Source organism: Ascidiella aspersa, chromosome 3 (genome assembly GCF_963924565.1).
Source record: "Ascidiella aspersa chromosome 3, kaAscAspe10.2, whole genome shotgun sequence".
NCBI lineage: Eukaryota > Metazoa > Chordata > Ascidiacea > Phlebobranchia > Ascidiidae > Ascidiella > Ascidiella aspersa.
Window position 1 is genome coordinate 24,435,323 of NC_139449.1, and position 21,645 is coordinate 24,456,967.

General features: G+C 36.5%; 2 protein-coding genes across 2 annotated transcripts; both read right to left on the bottom strand.

Annotated features, from left to right (window-relative positions):
• Window positions 1–3,430: 3,430 nt before the first annotated feature.
• On the bottom strand, window positions 3,431–11,373 carry LOC146161059 (membrane-bound acylglycerophosphatidylinositol O-acyltransferase mboat7-like). Its single transcript, XM_083385760.1, has 8 exons — window positions 11,191–11,373; window positions 10,375–10,510; window positions 10,142–10,298; window positions 8,159–8,345; window positions 6,022–6,180; window positions 5,479–5,670; window positions 4,862–5,023; window positions 3,431–3,936 (listed from the first exon to the last, which is right to left on the bottom strand). The coding sequence occupies exons 2-8, from the start codon at window positions 10,378–10,380 to the stop codon at window positions 3,744–3,746; spliced, it is 1,056 nt and encodes a 351-aa protein (XP_083241886.1). The 5' UTR covers window positions 10,381–10,510; window positions 11,191–11,373; the 3' UTR covers window positions 3,431–3,743.
• A 1,577-nt stretch (window positions 11,374–12,950) lies between these two features.
• On the bottom strand, window positions 12,951–18,891 carry LOC146161060 (membrane-bound acylglycerophosphatidylinositol O-acyltransferase mboat7-like). Its single transcript, XM_083385077.1, has 9 exons — window positions 18,170–18,891; window positions 17,800–17,929; window positions 17,458–17,614; window positions 16,461–16,647; window positions 16,375–16,394; window positions 15,560–15,923; window positions 15,150–15,335; window positions 14,849–15,010; window positions 12,951–13,718 (listed from the first exon to the last, which is right to left on the bottom strand). The coding sequence occupies exons 1-9, from the start codon at window positions 18,373–18,375 to the stop codon at window positions 13,511–13,513; spliced, it is 1,620 nt and encodes a 539-aa protein (XP_083241203.1). The 5' UTR covers window positions 18,376–18,891; the 3' UTR covers window positions 12,951–13,510.
• Between the last annotated feature and the right edge of the window lie 2,754 nt (window positions 18,892–21,645).

Consider the following 21,645-nt stretch of genomic DNA (forward strand, 5'->3'; position numbering starts at 1 on the left):
GTTACACAAAATCTTGTTGTAACACTTTTAACCAGGGACGTGCAGTCAGGGGAGGCAAGTGAGGCACTGCCTTTATTTTTTCTTCTATTTCTGTTGTGTCATTCATATCAAGCGTTCACGCAGTCAAAATCATTGAAATACGCAAAGTGAGGCAGCGCCAAGCTATGCCTCTCTTCAGATGACAGAAGTGCTATACACTGCATTATGCGTGCCTTTTTCTTTCGCTAATTCTCTCGGAAAACATGATAAACGATTTAGCTATGATTTGAGGCAGTGGTTCTCAACCGCCGGTCCGCGGACCGGTGCCGGTCCGGTGCCGGTCCGGTGCCGTGACCAGCCATGAAACCTTTTTCGTCCAGCTTGAATGCATGGTTGCCAGCATAGCACGTGTACTTCTTGTAGTGTAAAGTTCTAAAGTTGAAGTCATAAATAAAGGCAGACCTGTTGCAAATTTTAAACTTTTGTATCAGACGACTGGACAGTAAAATAACACGCAACTTTAAAAGAGATTGGTTGAAAAGGAGTATATGTGTAGCTGTCATAGGCGTAGCCAGGGGGGCCATGGCCACCCAAAAATTTATAAATATTGTACTCTTAATAATAATTTTTTTTGTAGCTTTTATGAGCAGTAACCTCCACAACAGTCGATCACAGGCAAGCCACACCTTCATTGGTCATGCACTGTTACGTCATAAACGATGTACCGGTAGTCATTAATACGTTTGCTACATTAATGTACTTTTTAGTCGTTTTGTTTATGATCTCTGCATGGTTTTTGAGTTTATTTATTTTTTATTATTACGATACCGTTTTTTGAGTTAAATATAAACGTGACTCGAAAAAATTTGTGCCTCACCATCTAGGAACCTCACCGCACGTCACTCCTTTTAACATATATGACGATGGAAAATTACGTCATAAAACTTGTATCAAGTTTAAATAAGTCGGGCGCGTCACTTATTTCGCGCGTAGAAATAAAAGCTTTAGGCCTAGCTTAAATACAGAAATATTTTAGTTTCTAAACACATTAAAAAATGAAAGCGAACTAAAACATATGCTACCAAAAAGCCAAACAAGATTAGCACATGACAAAAGTGTATTTAGATTTAGTGTAAAATTGACAAAAAATAAACGTTTTAAGGTGAGCTTGTCTGTAATTTAGTATTGATGATGATTATTATGGGTTAATAAATATATTTAAAAAAACAAAGTAATAATTAGGGGCAAATAAAGACTAATACCATTACAATTTACAAAGTAAAGCTTAGTCGTATAATTTTAACTAAAGTTAATGTACTTTTTGTTGTTTAAAATTGTTGAAATTTAAAAATTATAACAGTGTAATAATTTCTCCACCCTCCCCTATTGTGAAAATATTACATGTGACGCATGGTTGCGCATCGTGATACTATATCACTTCGTTTCGTCATTTTTGTAGGCTGTTTCAGATGAATTCGTTAAAAGTTATTTTGCTTGTTGTTGACTGGTAAATGTATACGCAATACCTAAAGGTGTTTAAGTAAAAGTAAACCATCAAGATAAGTTTATTTAAGTATCTGTATTTGTATACTGCAGATGTACAATATGTAAATTGTGGCTGTAAATGCAGTGAAGTGTTATGCCTGAAACTGTCGATAACTCGGTAAGATAGTTTGCATTTTTTACAAATTCTTGGTTGCTACATAAGTGACTTAGTTAAACTGAATTTGTGATTTATTTCCAGTTTGAAGTTTTGTTGACCAAACTCTTGGTACTGTTTGGTTATTTTCCTTCCACGTTTTTGGTGAGTTGAATTGCACACTGTGACGTCAGTGTTGCGTTGTGCTAATGATAATTATGTTTTCACAGCTTGTTACGCTGCCACTGTGGGCTATACGTCACGGTTTTGAAACTGTTGGTGATTACTTCACTGAAAATAAAGTAATTCGTTTGAGGTTTTACGTTTTCCGTGGAAACTTCGATCACGATTGGTATTAAACCATGAAAGCAGAGGCAGCGTGTGGCGCAGCTAGGAACCTAGCCACTTCCAATACAGGCCGCGTTACAAACAGTGATCCAGTTGGTTGTTTTTTCAATATTATTTGAAATCAATTGCTTTTTTTGCTGGAATCGCTGATGATCCAACACCATAAACCAGAACTCAACATAGATACAACCTCGGCACCTTTATACCTTTTTAACACCTAGCAGTATGAACTGACCCATACATCGCCTTTTTTCGCTGATATTTTTTGTCCTTTTTTCCTTTCTTTTTACGTTTTATCGCTTTTATCTTCACTTGATTTTTACACTGATGATGGCATGAGTTATTGCTGAAACGTCTGTAAATTGCGAAATGTCGCTTTTATCAAATATTATGGCTTTTATATTTTTATTGAACTTACTTTCTTTCTAATCACAAACAAGTGAGAGCAATGATTTCTATGTATGCCTTTTGTGGACATGTCGGTGCCCAATGCATAATAGAATCGCAAATTCTACATCTGGTTGGACGTCCAGATTTATCAAGAGGATTTTGCTTATTTTTGTTACTATTTCTTGAAGTATTTTGCTTTACAAAAAACTTTGAGCCACCAATATAGGACTCTTCTTTAATAGACGGAAAATATTCTGCATTATAAAAAACTCTTTTTAAAGCAGACTTCATTGTTACAAATTGCAAGTCACTACCCACTGTGAGAGCCAACTGTCTTTCACTTGGTTCTAGATTAGCACCATCAAGTGCAGACCCTAATAAAAATATTCTTTCCAGCAATAACTGCAGGAATCACAGCTTGTTTTAACGAAATGACTTTTTTTCCATCTCCAAATTTGAAGATCGATCTCTGTTTATACATTTTAATTTTATTTCGGAGTTACACCTTTAGTGGTCACGGCGCAGTACAACTTTCCAAAGTCGTTGCCAATTTATTATGCGCAGCTAGTGACAGTTAACAAAGTACGTAAGGGTGGAAATAACACACTTGGTCTTTTGCTAGTTGGCTACCCCGACAAACAGGCTTAAACAATACGTTTCATAATAATACTTGTAGGCTAACAGGAGTTCTGTAAACAGAAAACAAACTTCAAATGAAGCTTGTTAGTTCGTGATACGATAAAATGTTAAGAAGGCCCCCTTTTGTGGCTTTTGCGACCCCCCAAATCCAGAAAAGACTTACGAAGCCACCTGTAACTCATAAACATTCGCAAGGGGGCGGCACCGCCCACGTAAGGAAACACTGCACTAGAGATGCATGCATCAAAGGAGTCATACTTTCTTTTGGAAAAATTCCGTGGAAAAAACGTTTGCGACTGTGCGAATGTAGATGTATGTAAAGTGACGGCGTTTGACCAAGATGCCTTAAACAAGTTAAAAAGTTGAAGGTACCCCTTTTCAAGCAGGGTATACCTTATTGACAGTTCTCCGATCAAGAAACTAAGTATAGGCTACGAAAAGTAAAAACCATTTGACCATCATAAGTAAAAATATGTTTACCACGTTTTGCGTGATGTTGGCTCCGAAATAATCTAAAATCTCAGTTAAGTGATTCTTTTCGACATGACAACCACAAAGTATACATTTCAAACAAAAAATACAACGATAAAAAGGTAGAAACCTGATATTAGGTCAAATATTCAAATAATGCACAACATTGAAGGCGTCATTTAAAGGTTTTAAATCGAACTTTTTGTATGCACATTACGCATACGAATCGGATATGCAACCAACCAATGGTAAAATTGATTTTATCCAAGTCAAGAAATCAGTCAGATTTTCGAAGGGGTGCAGCTTGAAAGAAGCAAAATACCTTACACAACACCCCGATCGCTACCGGGAAAATGTACGCTGCAAAGTAGGTCTGTCGCAAAATATTCCAGACCAGTCTATAGTCGTGCAAGACGAATGAAGTAAGGACGAAAGAGACGCCGAACAGCTTTAAAAACGCCCAGTGGAACCTGAAAAAAAATTGGGTTTATCGTGGTAAGTTGCGGCACGTACATCTAAATTAGTTATTGTATAAAAACATTTATAGGGTGCCAAGGCCAAGAATGAAACAGGAAAATTTTAAATTTGTAAAGCCGCATTCGAACTAGTTTTATTTTAAAAGTCACATTCAAAATTAGTTTTATTTTAAACTTTAGTTATTACCGCAAGGGGTTATCCCGTCAAAACTTTTTTAATTTAAGCCTAAGCGTTTATAACAGTTTGTACAGGAGGGCATTCCCTTATAGTCCAGCGGTCGTCAACCGGTTACCATCTACTATTGGGTAATAGAAAACGAACAAGTAAAGATACAAAATATGCTTAAACAGTTAGGCTACAGAACGCAGGGCAAAAGCATTTGCCAGTCTAACAATGGCTTTGTGACGTTACCTTCAGAGTACCAATCGCGTTTGTCACTACTGCGCTTGTTTTCAATTTATAGCCAAAGCTCGGCTTCGGCCATATATTAACAACAGGACTGCAACCTTAAACGGGTAAAAGGGCCGCAACAGGTAAATAAAATTTCGCGGGCCGCGTTCTGAAGTTGATATACCCACTGTAATGTGCATATCATGTTTCGGAGCAAACTCGTACGCCAATATGTGGCTGATAATCTTTGTAGTCGGGCGAAGCGAAAAAAAAAACTGGTCGCATCAGGATTAGGCCACGAAAGAAATTCGAATATTGTTCGTATTCGTATTCTAATTTAACAGACATTGCGGATCCATTTCTGACAAAAACTAATCTCAGTTCACAACTGGTAAACATGGTATTCATATTTGGCGTCATATGCATCCATTTTGTGCCCTCTAAGCCAAGGCAATATAGACTAAAAACAGTGGGCTTTTAAGCTTCTAAACGTGAGCTAATGCTTAAAACATACATACAAACACTTACGCAAGGTATAGTTTTTTGATTCTATCGCTCTGGATGTTGCGATCAATTAGCTGCATACAATATTTGTCGACGGTCAATCCTAGCACAATTCCAGGGACCAGCAGAAAATTGTCCAGCTCTATTCCGTGCCAGAGGGCACTCATTAAAAACACGGCCATAATTCTGAAACAAAATTACGCTTTTTTTCTACACGAACTTGTACGGGCAAAATTAAGCATAACTGAAAGTACAATCTAAGAAATATAGATACAGTTTTAAAATTTTGTAAACAATTATTTTTTAAAAGAACCCAGTCAAGTCATTTGGCAAATAACTTAAGTTAAGTTCAAGTCCCCAAAGTAAATCAAATCCATTAAAATAAATGTGAAACCTTTAAAATCTGTTAAATCGTCCGTTTTAAGGAAGTATTTTGAAAGGCAAATAACCAAACCAAAACATAAAATAAGCAAACAACTTCCGTGCAGCAATTCAGAAAGTGCAGCAATTCAAAAGGTATTATAACCAAGTCAAAGTCAAGGTGTTTGTCCAAAAGATTTAAGTCAATTTAACTATACCTAAAATTCATTACAAAACATTTTTCTTGCATAGGTTGCCAGTACGTTATAAAAATAGTCAACCTTAAGGCTCTCATTCTCCTCGGCAGCAAGTCGCTTCTGTAAATAAAGTGAACGAGCCACCACTGTACGGCGCGGTTCCAAGCGGCAAACGTGGCGCTGAACGACGGACTACAAAGGAAGTCGTACGCGTCCATGCTGTTCATTGTCTTGATGTCGTACTTCTGCTCTGCCTTGTCAGAGCCTTTAGTGGAGCTTAAAACATTTAATTTCCCTTTTAACTTAAAGGTCTTGAAAGAGACAGGTTACAGGTTTATATAGAGACGCAACAGAAAAAACATGATTCACGAAGACGAATAGTCTTTTGGGGAAAATAAATTGCTCATATTTTCCCAAAGGTTTTTTCCACACAATTTTTTAAAAACTGATTAGACCTTATCAAGCAATAAGGTAAACTCAGAAAATATAGTGGGACACAAAAAACTTTGTTTGCTGAAGATTTCATTTCATTTAAAAAAAGATTAATTTCATTAAAAAAAACTATACGTTTCGAGAAACACATTATAAAAACGAGTAGTTTACTGCAAAATGGCTGTAGATCCTTACTCAATAGGTAGCTCGACAGTGGGTCCCTGGCAACAGTTGGATTTGCATTCCACAGGGTACATTCCAAGTCCGAGCAGCAAGCAACTTGCTTCCGAGATCAGCCAAGCGAACGTAAACCTGAACACTTGATGAAGCGTGACTAGATACACGTACAAAAACCTGTAGAAAATAAACTCAGAGTTCAGTTACTTTTGAAACGAATAGTTGACAAACGCTTTAAATCAGCCTTTCTTAACCTGGGGTAAATTTCCTCACTTTAGGGGGTAAACTAACTATCAATCAAAATGCTGACGAGACAGAAAAATATTGCTGACGAGACAGAAAAAATATTGCCAGCTGTAGGTATTGGTAGCACAGTTTCCTAGAACTGCTTTTTTGAAGCTATAGTACCCTATTGATTTTTATCGCCTTGTATCGATAACGTTATGCTTCGCTAATTGATCATTTTTTTAGTTTCTTGGCAATATCCTTATCTTTCAGTTACTTCATTAATACGCCATTTACTGTTTTAATAAATCAGGTTATTCGGCAGTCATGGCATAGATTAAGGCAGTGGTCTCCAACCTGTGGGCCGCGACCTCAAGTGAGGTCGCCTAAAATGTTTGTGGGGTCGCCGTAACTCACCATATTCGTAATGTTTTAGTACGATTTATGTATTTAGTTTTCTTTACAATGAGGTCCCACTAATAAATGTGACTGAGTGCATTTTCAACATAAAATGGCTGATTTTAGCTCTTAAAGAGCTGCTATATCAGTTAACGTACATTTGACAAAATTTGTGTTTTTTGATTTAGCGCAGCAGTAGACGGAGATGTTTAAAATCGTCCCTCATTTGTAACATCATAACAAATGCTGTTGATTTCTAGTAAAACATCCGCGTTTTCTGAGGTTGCATTCCACAGGGCAAATTAGAAAGCATATCCACTTAGAAACACAAACAGGCGAAGAGGCTTATCGCTAAAAACATTTTTCACTTGTCATTATGAATACATCCCCGGCGAAGTAGGTGCCCGTCTGCTGCTTTCTAGCACTTGTTTTAACATTGCCTATAATTGTCTAAAATTATTTTAATTTTAGATTTACATATTTTATTGAGAATGGTCTTTAAGTTCCTCAGTGTGTCTCGTGCGTGGAAACATTTTTAAACAGTACCATGAAACCGGCTCCTTTAAAAAGGCACCTAGCAAATTCTCATCCAATTATGATGAGCAAAAACTGGCGTTTTTTAGTCAAAACTGTCCATTCTGAAATGAAAAAAAATAGACCAAACTGGAATGTTTTGACAACAACTCGTTGCCAAACGCAAGGGAACCCGTCCCATTGATTATACCTGATGTAATTTGTTACTTTCCTTTTTCTAATAGATGAGAACTATTTTATATAATGGGGGGTAAATCTGATATTTATCGTTGTTAAAGGGGTAAAACATACAAAAAAGGTTAAGAACCCCTGCTTTAAGTGCTTGCATTTTTTTAGTTTACAAACCGGGACGAATGAACTCGAAAATGCATATTTATAAAAATAATTCTTTTGTAAACTATCGTAGCGAAAGAATACTGTAAAGCTAACTACAATAGTATCTCACTGATTTCTACCAAGGCCAAGTAGAAATCTGAAATTTAAAATGCGCATCAATGTTTGAAACGTTTTGTATAGTTGTTCTCGGGACAAATTTAACTGCAAATCGGGTCGTCTGCGGGCCGCAGTTTGCCCATAACCGCTTTAAAATGGATGGTAAAGTAATTAAACAGTAATTTTGATGGGTCAACGTCTTTTCGTATATATTGGTGGAATGATAGAGTTTTAGGACTTTCAAATTATCTTACAGTTTTCGTTTCAAGTAAATAAAAAAAACCTTGGCGTATGGCGCTAACAATTTTTTAGGGGCCAAAAGTTAGTTAAACAAAACGCTAACCTCTTTATTACAAACATGTTTTTTTTTGACAAATATATTGCAAGGCAAAATAACGGAACGCTAATTCTACTCTGGTCGCATTTCTGGTAGTACACAAGTAAACAGAACACAGTGTTCTAGACCAAGTAGGTAACAATCAACAAAGCACCTACAGTGGTGCAACATTTAAAATTTAAAGAAAAGTTTCTTATCTCGAATATGATTTTTGCATATGTCGCTTACCGAATATGCAGCGCATCGTTCTCAATGTCATTTCGTCTAAAATATTCAACATCGTAAGATTTCATAGTAATCCACCAGAGAAAACCAAACAGCGCGGTTTTTGCTAAATGCGGAACCAAGAGAGCCTTTATTGGCTTGTAGGGTTCTTTGATCATGTCGCTGTAAGTTCGATATTTGTAGAACGGTCCTGTAAAAGAACGGATGAGGTAATATCCCATCATGGCTTGCATTTGATGTACTAAGTAAGTGTATAATTATACAAACTTTTTAGCAACAAAGCAACGCAAAAACTAAATAGGCAATCGCGTGATTTATGTGGTTTGTAAGTTACTAGATGAAATAACCGGCGTTGTCTAGGTTAAATGGAGTAATTACAAGTTTAATTCTAACTGAAAAACGACTTATGTAGTGTACCGGCTATGTCAATTAATTACACCTGCAATAAGCGAGATAATTTGCGAAATAAACTGAATTTTGTGTGGTTAAACAAAATGAAATAATCCATTATGCCGTGAAGTTGTCATCACTATTGTATATTACGTTACTCTAGTCTAGACTAGGGCTATCATATTTTCAGCACCTTAAAAGAGGACATTTTCTTGTCTGCAAGTAAAACGAAAGTAGAATTGTTACGTTTAAGAAAAACGTGCCATATCTAAGTATTGCATTCAGCTTCGAAATTAACACGTCCTTTTCTGAAACACGGATACTTCTGGCGTAGCTCATCAGTAAACAGAGTTTTCCTTTTTAGCATTATAATGTATAGCTTATATTTTGCTTTATTGTTGTCTAAATTTAAAGAAAACGTCTGCTGAGAACCACCTGATGCCATAGACAAGTGGTTCCTAATCTTTTTCAGCCGTGTCCCCCTTGGTAATTTTCTCATGCCTTGCGCCCCCTCTCTCTACGAAAAGCACTTCGGCATTTTTAATTAAATATCATTGAGACAACTTGAAAATAGAAACATTTGTCGTCGATCGCGAAAACGCGAAAAAAATTGGGTTTAATTGGCGCTAAACTGTAAATTGAGGAGGATTTTAGCATTGGACACACAATAAATTGCTCGTGCACGAGATGATTTTGACAAACGTGTCGTGAGGTCATTTACTCCAGAGTTGTACGGCTGCGATGTCAGCGCAAATAAAAATTTAAGCGCAAAAATTAAACTTTGCGTTATCGTGTTTCAATAGATGTAATAACACACAACAACAGCACAAATAGTGCAAAAACATTATCGATTCGCGCGAAAAAGTTGGAGTCCCCTGTTGCTAGCCTGTTATCCAATTAAATAAAACATGGATAAAAACAGTTCTAGCGGTGGATGAATTTTATCGTTTATTTACTGAATATACACGTTATATTTTCACACTGTCTTGAAATCACTGGGCATCAATGACTTAACTTCACTAAGGAGTTGCCTTTAAATTGATTTTTACCGTCACGCAAAAGCTGCGGCCAACGTCATACAAACCCGTAACCCGTTTGAAATAAAAATTGAAAATTGCTTTCTTTTAAAACTGCCGCAATAAACCAGTTAATTCTACCTGGCAAAGGACTATAGGCTTTCTTTCGGCGATGTTAATTTATTACAACTGCAATGCGCAAAAGTTTGCGAAATCTATTTCAATTTTGCGTAATTATACAAAATGAAACAGTTCATTATGCTGTAAGTGTAAGTTCTTTATCACCTTACGTTGTATCATACGTGTAAATTTGCTAGCCCCATGAAAAAAAACAGGTCTATGAAAGATAAATGTGGCAAATCACATGAAACCCGAACGAGACGTTACAGATTCGTCAGAGGGCTAAATAATGCGAAAATATATTTTTAAATGACATAACAGTTTTACTTCGATACAACGTGCTAGAAAAGTATATTACCAAACCCGCCTCTATTCTCTATGTAAGTGAAGTGTTTATGTGCTTTTATCTCTGCCGATAAGCCCTCGAGCTACAAGTGTGTCAGGTTAAAAACACCTTCACCTGTTACAAGTCCAGCGAAGCTAGTCATGTAACAAACGATGTCCAGCGTACTGGGTTCGCTTTCAAGCCTGAGAACTCCAAACGAGCATCTATTTGGAGATTCACTTTCCTTTAGCTTGGTTCGAATCTCGTGAATCTCGTAAGAAACGATAACGAGCTGAAATAGAACACAAGTGCGCGCTTAGTATGCACAATGACGTCATCGTCACGTTTCTAACGCATTTTTCATTCACCTTCATTGTAGACAGAAATATCAGGCAGTCGATTGAGTTGTTGCTAACATCGTTGGCGCGTATTCTCAAATAAGTTAGAGTATTGAAGAAGACTTGGTACGCAGTTGCAAACGCAAAAACATACCGCGGATTTTCACTGTAAGTATAGAAATAACGTGCAATTTAGATTAAAAAATTGTACGTTGAACTGACTGGTCTTCTGTGGCGAGAAGTTTTAAGACTTCTTTGTTACTGAGGGTCGAACTTAAAACTTTACATTTATAGTTTAGCATTCGGAAGCGTAATGGAAACACAATTAACATACTTTTGAACAAGATTTCCCAAATTTTAGGCTGCGATACTTTTTCATTTCCTAAACTTTTAGCCATCCTTAACGGTTTACACATGTAAGCCATATACATTATAGTTCTTTGGTTTTCGGTACGCATTTTATAAGCACAGTTAACGAAGGCCTACGCGACCCCTGAAATACTTTCGCACGACTTCCAGTTTGCGAAACCCTGCTTTAAACAGTTGCGCTATAAAGGCCTATTAAAATGTGGCGAAACATGTATTTAATCCTTAAATGTCTGATTATGTTTCGTAAGAGAAAAATAGGCACGTCATTAAAAACCTGTAATGTGTCACTTTATGACCCGCGGGCCGCCAATGTTCGCCATCCCTGGTGTAGGCTATTTCTGGCATTTTTTATAGTATAGAGGCCAAGCAAGGTAATTTGAAACTTGCAAGAGCCTAACATTTTAAAACAGTGACCCTTTTTAGTTAATTTGACTTAGACCATATTGCACAATCCAGATATATATTAAAAATACTTACAGTTTTCGACTTTTTATTAGTAAACAACCACCGATTAACAATACAACGAAGAAAATAGCGTCGGTTTTTCCAATCAGCAATATGAGGGTTGAACCAATAATTGACGTCGACTCTCGCACATATGTCTTTATATTAAAGTATCTGTACACAATTCCACACGCAAAGGCTACCAGTATACTTGCAACAAGCTCCATCCTAACAACTCTGCATGCAGTTTGAATATTTGTTAACAGTCAGACAAAAAACGTCTTAATGGCCGACAGGAAATCAAAGGACAGTGCCAGACTACTCGCGCGAGAAAAAAAAACGTTCAACATTATTTCTAAATTAGCTACAAACGTAAACATGCCGGACAATTTCCGCTTACCTTTTGAAACGCCACAGTATTTGGACGGTTTTAAAACTAACTGTACAAAATTGTATGTAAGCAACTACTGTTATATCCGAACTATATTAGTGGTAGTTGTTATAAAATGAAAACAATCAACATGACCTTGCGTTTCTTCAAATGTTTTAGGAAATTAAAAACGTAATTTCCGCCTGAATAATCCTGCACAAAAGCAAACAGCATATAGCCTACTGCCATTGCATTTAAGTTGTGATAGAACTGTACAAAATACTCCCTTTGCTTCTGTTTGTTTACGTACAATAGCGACTCCGTCAACTACAGAACCGCAAATAATGCCACACCAAGTACAGTACATGAGTCTACAAAGTCGAATGCCGCCGGGCAGACTAGACTTACACCTTTCACAAGCCCTTGGGCCTTCTTGTGGTATGATGTGGACATTTTTATTCATTGGCAAAAGCAAAAATTGTACTGGATAAAAAACTAAAATATTGTGTGGCGCATACGTTTGCTGACCCTAATGTTGGAATTCAGAGCTTGTCAGCTGTCTTTACTTTGCTGACGCGACCAGAGCGAAATGCTTACGACAGCAACTACCATCAGTGTTGTAAACAAGTCATTTTGACAATACCTCAAGTTCGAGTCAAGTCATTTGCAAAAATAACAAGACAAGTCCCAGTCCAAGTCATTAATTGCCCAAGTCAAGTCCTAGTCATGTCAATATTAGAACAATTCATTTCATTACTACTAAAAATAAACGTTAACCGGTTAAAATTAGTAAACTCGTCCGTGTATAAGCAACTATTCAAATAAAAATAACAAAAGCGCAACATAAAGAACGCATATTGTTTAAGGTGGAAAAATTTAGATAAATAACCTAATTTGATTGAAAAACTTTTAATCAAACACTCAAGTTGAACCAAAGTTATTTGATAATGCCTGAAGTCGAAGTCAAGGAAAGTCTTGCCAAGTCATTTAAAAATGGTGACTTCAATATACCCATGTCAAGTCATTGACTTGTCATTATAAAATGAGTATTATTTACATGAAAAACATCGTGTGTCTGTTTATTAGGCTAATAACTCTGGCGAACGCTTTTGTTAATTCATTTTCCTACCTCGGTTTATTGAACTGTACTGAATGTATATCTTATACTCTTCACCTGACTGCCCTCCCTCATTCGATGTTGCATACATTTATCGTTAAGCATGCAATATATACGACAGGCTATAAAACTCACAAAAGCGTTACACTAGAGTCTAGACTAGACTAACTTTCAAACCAGTTTACAGCTACAATTGTAATTGATTATAATTATCTTTGCGTGACAAATTGTTCGGCAAATGTTTACGGAAGTATCCACTTCAGCAAGCGGCATATTTGGCGCTACTGTTGGAAACGCAAACTCAAAACATTTCAACAACCATCAAGTCAATCTTAAAAGCAAGGTAAGCACGTAGCGGATTTAAAATATTTGTATAGATTATAAATATATTTTATTACAGTTTTTTCGACCCGCACATATAACTGGGCATATACGTTTTTGTTTTCACGTACACAAATAGCTATAACTTTTAAACCGTGGGTAACTAACATAGTGACACACTCCCCTAATCGTAAACCAACGAGCTAAGCCGAGAGCAAAGTAAATATAATTGATAAACATATATGTCCAATATTTTTTCACTGGCCACGGAGCACCTTTTTACTGGCCACGGCGCACCAAAGTGCACTAGTGTAATGAAGACACCAAAGCAATGTTACCTTATAAACTACATTTTAGAACAATAGAGACAATAAAAAATACAACAGATCTGATATAAATATTAGAAACACTGCTTTATGAAACGAAAAACATGCAAGACTATATTTTCCAATTAGTTTGCATTAGGGCTTTTTAAATAAAATGTCTAATTATGAGTTGGATTTAACATAAAAGGCAATACACACAGTAAGTAGAATCGCATGTGATCATGCTGCTTTGCGGTCCGCGTCTTTTACATGATCCACGCCGAAGATAAAGGAGACAAGTGCACACGGGATCATAAACGCCAGTGGGAAAAGGAAAATGGCGAAGTGAGTTTGCACGAACATGTTGGTGACAAGCTCGTAGTCCAACAATGGGAACGACGCCATTATAAACGAAACGACGAACATTTTGACCAACGCCCAGTAGACACTGCGAAAACAAAACGATATAATTCGCTATACGTCTATATACAGTGGTTCTCAACCTCATACTTTTGCTTGCTGCGTATCACCTAGTTTAAAACCAACATTTTGCTCAAATTGACCTACGTTTATTAATACCTACAAAATAAAAGTAAACAAAATCTCGCTCCCGGCACTTGCGAGATTAAAGGTCAATTTTGCGGTTAATAGATAGTGTAAATTCCGCCATACATCAAACTGTCCTTAAATTATAGCACGCGTATTGCGAGCTAACAATACTTATAGTTTCCATTACATGTATTGATAGTTAATTTCCTTTTTATTTCCAACCATTTGCTTTCTTTTTGAGTTTCGGTTTACTGTAATTTATGTAGCCAGTATGGGTTCTACACATATTGCGGCAGCAGCAAAATAGTCTAAAGACTCGCGTAATTTAGTTCAGGCTATTTTTACATATGTCACTAATAGGGATACTTTTTAATCCGATACAAATTACCTACATTTTTGACAAACAATGTCGTAATCCGATCCGATACCAAAGACGTCATTACTAAGCTTAAACAAACTAAATAGATTAAATTCAAACGCTCAAAGGTAACTTTTATTATGTTATGAGACCGAAATTCGCTTTAGTCTGAAGAAGTTCAATTACCTCCAGTTGTTAACCTACTATATTTTGATGAATTTACCTTAAACGGTAGAAATAACTGTATTGCGTGACAAATCGTGACTAATATACTCATATTTGTTTAGTATCGGATCGGCACCGATACCACCTTAGTATCGGACGAGGACCGATACAACCAATTGGCATCGGGTTATCGGCTCTGATCCGATATTATTAGACATCCCTATAGATACCAGTCCAATTTATTGGGACAGGTGTAAGTAATAACAGCCATGCAATTTTTCTCGTAAAAAGTACAATGTTTAAACAAATTGAACACATGAGATCGTCCCAAAGTTGGCTTTGTTTTCGCAAACTCGCAACCGTAAAGGATTTATAAAAAAAAGGTTGCTTTGCCAGTTAACAGATTTAATTGCATTATGGTGACATAGAGATCTGTTGTTTGTATCACCAGTGTTTGGAAGGGTGTGCTTTTATATGTATTTAATTGAGATAACTAAACAACTCACATTAGAAATACTCTCTTAGCCCAATTCACTTTAATACATTCACGTCCAAATCGTATGCAATAGTCGTCCATGGGCAGTACAAAGGCGAATGAACATATCACCATGAAGTAGCTCAGGTCCACCCCGTGCCACAATGCACTCACGAAAAACACGATCAAGGTTCTAGAAATAAAACAAATATATAGCAGAAAGAAGCGATTGCCTTTCGTCAGAAAATAAATCTAAGGGTAAAATGCCTGTTTTAACAACAATTTTAAGACCTTTAAAACCGAGCGTTGATTTTATGGCATTCGCGAGGTACCTCAAAAATTTCATGCGCCTCGGCACCAGGTCGCTTCGATAGACAAACTGCACAAGCCACCATTGGACGCTGCGGTTCCAGCAAAGTATCCCACGAGACACCGACGAATCGAAGTAGCCGTTAACAAAGTCCACATTCTGAATGGTTTCGAAGTCGTACTCTTGCTTAGGCTTGTCAGTTTGGTCCCTGTAAACTCAAGGGTTAAAAAAAATTAAAGAACGTGCTCTCCGCAAGCATAAACGCTCCGCTAAAAATCTGATAGCGCTCCAACACCGCGTCTAACCTAAATCCAAAAGTATGTTAACGGTATTAAACAAAAATCGACCGAGAGTATTTTTATCCTTATAGCAGATAGGCGACTCTCTTGGAGTTAAATTATAGTAGTTTTGATACGTACAGAGTATATATACCTTGGTTGGGCAGCCGCGATGATGGGACCTTGAACGATCTTTGATTGACATTCGCTGGGGTACATGCCCAGGCCCACTAGAACCATGGATATCTGGGCAATTGACCACACAGCGGCGTACTTGTACACTACAGCTAAGCCGATCGGATATATGTGAAGTAACCTATTGCAATTGTTAAATATAGCGTCGAAGGAAAATGTTTGTAACGTTTTTGTTACAATTAAACGAAATTCATTTTTAGTGTTATTATTTACATCATGCAATCCAGCGAAATGTGACGGTTTGCAATAGAAATGCCGATTATATCTAATCTGAGCCGATACTTGATTCGAAGTGATAGCGTCGGACCGGTGTCGATACCAAACTAATTCGTGCATAGAGCCATGAATAGCGAACCAATATTACTTTAAAAAATAGTAGATGGATATGCTTCTTAGTACAACACCGAATTTCAGGCTAATATCGTGAAAATACATTGTGCTCAAAATACAAAAGTTAGTTATGTCCAGTTTATTATTCCGAAATTTGCTTATTCCTTAGAAAGTTATCTCAAGTTGTTAACGTACTATTTTTTTGATAAATTTACGCTTTAGGTAGAATGGCTGCGGTCGATAGCAAGTTATGTCTGAAGTTTCTATATTGGTATGGTATGGGATTGACTCAGATACCAGTCTTATACTGAACGAGTACCGATATTACAGTTAGCATCGGGTATCGGCTCCGATCCGCTATTATCAGACACTCCTAGTGACAACTAATGTAGACTAAATATATACATTATAAATTATAGGTATACTACGCCAAATTTGACAAACTATCAGTTACTGGTAACAGTCTGCAATAGATTTGTTTGTATCTTTGTGGATGAACATTGTACACTATAGTTATACAATACTTTTACCTTATGTAAATAGGATCCGAATTATATTCGAATGATCCAAAGTACTTCGTATCAACCGATACTTCAGTAACTAAGTAGGCAACGAGAAATCCGACAGCTTGCAATATTTGACGGCGAAGTGCGAGACTTATCGGTTTGTAAGTATTTCTTAGCATATCATCATATGTGCGATACTTGCAAAATGGTCCTGAAACATCCAAAAACACGCATTACACATGAATAGTTTGGATCACTTTTGATTTGAGTAAATAGAAGCTTTCATCTGTTGGACCATAACACATAATCGTTTTAGAATTGGCATTGACAGATTTCTTTGATTTTTATTATACTGGCGCTAGCAGGAAAATGTTACCTTTTTTCAGAAAGCTACTAAAGCCGATAATTAATTTAGATTTTTAATTTTACGTCATCATAGTGGTCGGGATATAAGTGTGTTTTAGTCAATTTTGTATATTAGCGGTTCTCAAGCTTAAAACCTGACGGGCCCATTTTGCTTCATTAAAGTTAAGGCGTCCCTATTTATTTAAAAACAAAGTAAGGTGAAAAAAATAACGGAAAAATAATTATTGTTTAATTAAAATGGATACTCATACAGGTTAATTGCTTTACACGTGTTGTCAAATAATATATTTAAAAGATGTTCTGCGGACCCTTCTTTCCACAGACCCTAGGTCAAAAGCTACAGCTGAATATTAATAATACCTTTGTTGGCATACTGTATGTTACTATGTACCAGTTTTGTATTAAAGTGAATTGCACATGATGTGTGGTTTTGTTTAATCTTGTAGGCTTTGGTTTAACCTGTTGTTAAACGGGGGCCTGTTGCCAAAAACATTGGATTTGCTGAGATAGATATGCGCTTTGCTGAGAATTCCCACAGATTGCGTTATTAGTTTTTGCAAGGCGGAATCAAAAATAAAACTAACATTAATGGCAACAAGAGATACAGGGCTTATGAAAATATTTCTTTTATACATTTGCTTATAGATTCCACAACCTGTAATCAGTCCAATAATGCAAGTCATATAGCAGCAGATGTCCAGAATACTTGGCTCCTTGTCCAACGTAAGAACGCCAAAGGGGTGCTTCTCGGCAAAATTACGTTCAGTTTTGCTTGTCCGCAAGTCGAAGATTTCGTTAGCTACGATGACGATCTTCAAGAAAAATAGTTAGTTTTGTTAGGCGCTTTGGCCAAAAAGCTTCGTTACAACTTGTAGTTTTAAGTACTTTAGGCCATTTACCATGATTCACGTCTTACACCAATAAATTTACCACTAGACCAACGTCAAACAATACAAGATTGTTGGTAACAACAAAATATTTGTTTTGTTTTACGTACCTTCATGGTAGCCACGAATATTAAAGCGTCAGCAACGTTGGTTTCGCTGTAGCGAAGACCAAAATAGGGCGATGCTGTGAAGAAAACTTGAAACGATATTGCAAACAGAAAAACCGCTCGAGGATTTGCCCTGCGCATAAGTAGTATAAGATGTAATAAAACGTATCAGCAACATCAGATTTCCTGAATGAAGGTTTATGAAATATAATGTACTAATAAGTATTTCGTGAAGAAATGTCTTCTAAATAGATTCTAATAGAAGTTTTGTATGTATAGCACAAGAAGGTTGATCAAAACTATGTCTGTTTTCAACAAGAGTATGTTTTATTTACTAACTCGCCGTCTGTAGCCAATATACAAAGGGACTTACAACATGAATTTACTCTTTATAATAATGCACCCGCCGATGAGCAAAGCTGCGAAGTAAATTGAATCCACGCTGCAGAGCAAGAGAATCACGGCTACGCCAGCCAATGATAAAATGTATCGCAGGTGACGTTTAATTTCGAAGAGCCTGCAAATCGAAGCGACAAGCAGTACGCAAATGAGGTTGATAACATGGAGAAGTTCCTTCATCGCACTTCTTTTTTCGTGTAAGCGTTTTTAGAAATTGTTGTAAAATCAGCTTCGCAGTACCTGCAGGTCAAAGAACGAAAAAAATAGTACTTGGTGTTTCTGTGGTTTTAGCAACATATTTGTGGCTCTTCTAGTAAAGACGATGCCCGCTCGGCAGATAACTTATAATTTGCAACACCTTCCCTTGATGTAACTAAGAATCCTAAAATACATAGGATCAGAATAAACTACATTGCCTATTAAACTTCAGTAAACCACATGGAAATAATCTTTACTTCGTGCAGCATGCTTGCAAGTGTACAGTAGGGTTAAAACAATAACACAAGCGCATATGTGAGTAAGTATTCCGATCACTACTTTAACATGCCTTTGACCTGTACGGTTGGTTAAGTATTGCTACGATTTGAATTTAAACCAGGGGTCCGCATTTAGCGATACCATTTATTTGGAGTCGAAAACCTTAATTTATACTCCTACCAACACTATAACTTAAACCTGAACACGCAATTGCCTAAAGTTTTTCGTTTTTGACAATTTTTGTAACATTATGTCGTAAAATGTCTTGCCAACATTGTTCTCAAAACTTCTATTTGACTTTCTCGCAATTATACATCAGTATCGCCCGTATTTGACATCATAAACAATTAATCTTTAACTACATGTTGCTTTTTTAACTAACTCCTCCGCCAATAGTGAGACGAAATCCAATTTAATGACGCGCTAAGTAGATAAAAAAATTATTTACTTTTGCATGAAAAGCTTGGCAAAATATAGTATGGCCTAAGCCTAAGGCACCGCCCTACCCTAGACCCGCCCTAAATCACAGTAAGTCGTGTTACTTTAACAAGATTAACGACCTTGCTGATCTTTGATACCAATTTTTTTATTATTTAAGCTATTTTACGCAGGTATAATCGCAATTTTACCCCATTTAATAAAGCAATGGCGTTACGGCTAAAATGTTTTTAAGGTGAGGATATAATATTTTTCGAGTAAGCGCTATCGCTCCCCTATTTCCACGCCAAGATTTTCGCCCCCATTAAATATTTTTTAACAAAAACATTAAGCGTTTACATTTTTTTAGAATACTTTGTGGTATAAATTACTCTTGTAAGGCCTCCTCACCTATTTCCGTAATCTTGTAAAATCAAGGATATTTACAGTTGTTTTTTTTAAAGGCAGTTGTTTTTTGAAAGCACATTTTTTATGTGTATATTTTCAGATCCTACCTTTGACCAGGCCCCAAAATATTTTCTGTTTTTCATGCGCCACTATGTTTACCCTGCCTTGACTGAATTAGCCTTCAGATGGTCAGAATGCTAGTCAAACGAACTACAGACAATCGAGGCTGAAGTTGTCATTGTTCGTCTGGTGCTTAAACCGTTACTTTCTGCATCACCTAAAACGGTTGTTTTGTTATCTGATAGCCAACTGGCCTGGCCTGACTTAACTTAACATGCAGGACTGAATGTAGCCTCTTCGATTTAAAACTCACTAACCACCATACGGGGTGTATGCTATGATGTAAAGGTATTTCTGTATGCTGGCGTCAACCTTAAACTTCCGGCGCAATTTGCAATCAATTCATATAGGAAATCTTAAACAATTGAATGTACGAACAACCATTAGCAACAGTTCATGGATTTTTGTGGTAACAACACATTGCAACAAGTATAAGAGTTATCTTCTATATCAAGAGATAAACATGAACTTAAGGCTAGTAAAACATACAAAAGCCGTAGGTATCAACGGATCTTAAGCAAGAAAGAATCCCACTACATTGTGCAGCGTCAAAGGCAAATTTAAAAAATCAAAACGTATAATATCACTACCCTACCCGAGAATCAACGCTGCTAAACCTCACAATTTCTTTAAAACGCCTTGTTTAACTGAATGTGTTGTCTGGAGTACGAGACAACACCAAACAAAATCACCCATGCGAAAAAATTGGACTGTAAAAGCCTTGGTCATGTTTTATAAATATAAAATTCAAAGAAGGTAAATTTAGGTACAAACTTATGCTAAAAAATAATGCATAGATAAAGTATAAAGCATTTCCTTTTGTAGGTTAGTAAATATGGCAACTCTAATTGGCCACTTTGTATGAGGATACGTTTGTACTATCAGTGCTCTGACGCTCTGTGTAACGCGATTGCAGAACATAAAAAAGCCTGGCGTCTAACTGTCTGCGGCATTGTATACCGGTATGTGTCTTTTCAGTTATAGCTTCGTTAAAATAATATAAAAAAATCCTCAATGTAAAACATACCGCCTTTTTCAATAACTTAACAATGAAATATGTGTGTGCAAAATTTAATGAATACGGCAAATGGTTTAATAAGACACACTTACCTAATAGCTGCTTGAATTTGATAAATTGTTTGAAGTGGTTCTGGATTTAGCAATTTCCCATTATAAACCTTTGCTGGGTGGCGTTGTCATTTCCTGAAAAGTCTCTCTTCAATCCATATTATAGCGGCTATAGTAGGCTATATACGGATGTCGGATAGTATAGGGTCGGAGTCGATACCCCAATGTTAAGTAACAGTACATACTGTTATCGTTTTCCGAGTGTTATCGCTTCCAATCCGACATAAAATTAATTTGTGCTTTTCAGCCATAATTTCGGATCTGACGTAGAGTTTTCGACCACGAAAAGTAACTTTTAAGTTAAATAACCTTGTTAACGCTAAAGCCAATTCGGCATAATGCCTTAAAGGTATTCTTATTGCACTTATCATCTTATCAATATTTTTTATTTAACTGAAGTCATTATGTGCGTTTTATCTAAAATATAGGGGCGCGGACACCCTTGTAAAATAGTTTGTTTTTTTGGGCATTTTTCCCGATATAGCGAACCTGAACGGATTTCGTTTGAAGTGTTTTAAGTCTCAGAGCAGGTATTTTTGCAAACTTCTGTTTTGTTTAAACGAACCTGACAAATATCAAGTCACTTGCCATTTTCGCCAACTGGTTGTCAGATCTCTGATAACCTGAAACAAGGTAATGGAATGTAACACCTATAAATTACTGGCTACTAAGGGAGTTGAATTTATTAGCCACCAAAATTTGTTTAAAGATTTTTTATCCTTGAAGGACACTATAGCTGATGATAACAATTTTCTGTGTAAGCAACGTTAATGGTTAATATACAGTTTTTTTCGGGTAAAAAATATCCTTATAATATAAAACATGCGATTTTGAAAGAGAAAATTATAGAGTTTGGCAGCCTTGCGCCTCATAGAGTAATTTTATGTTCTTTTTACTAAC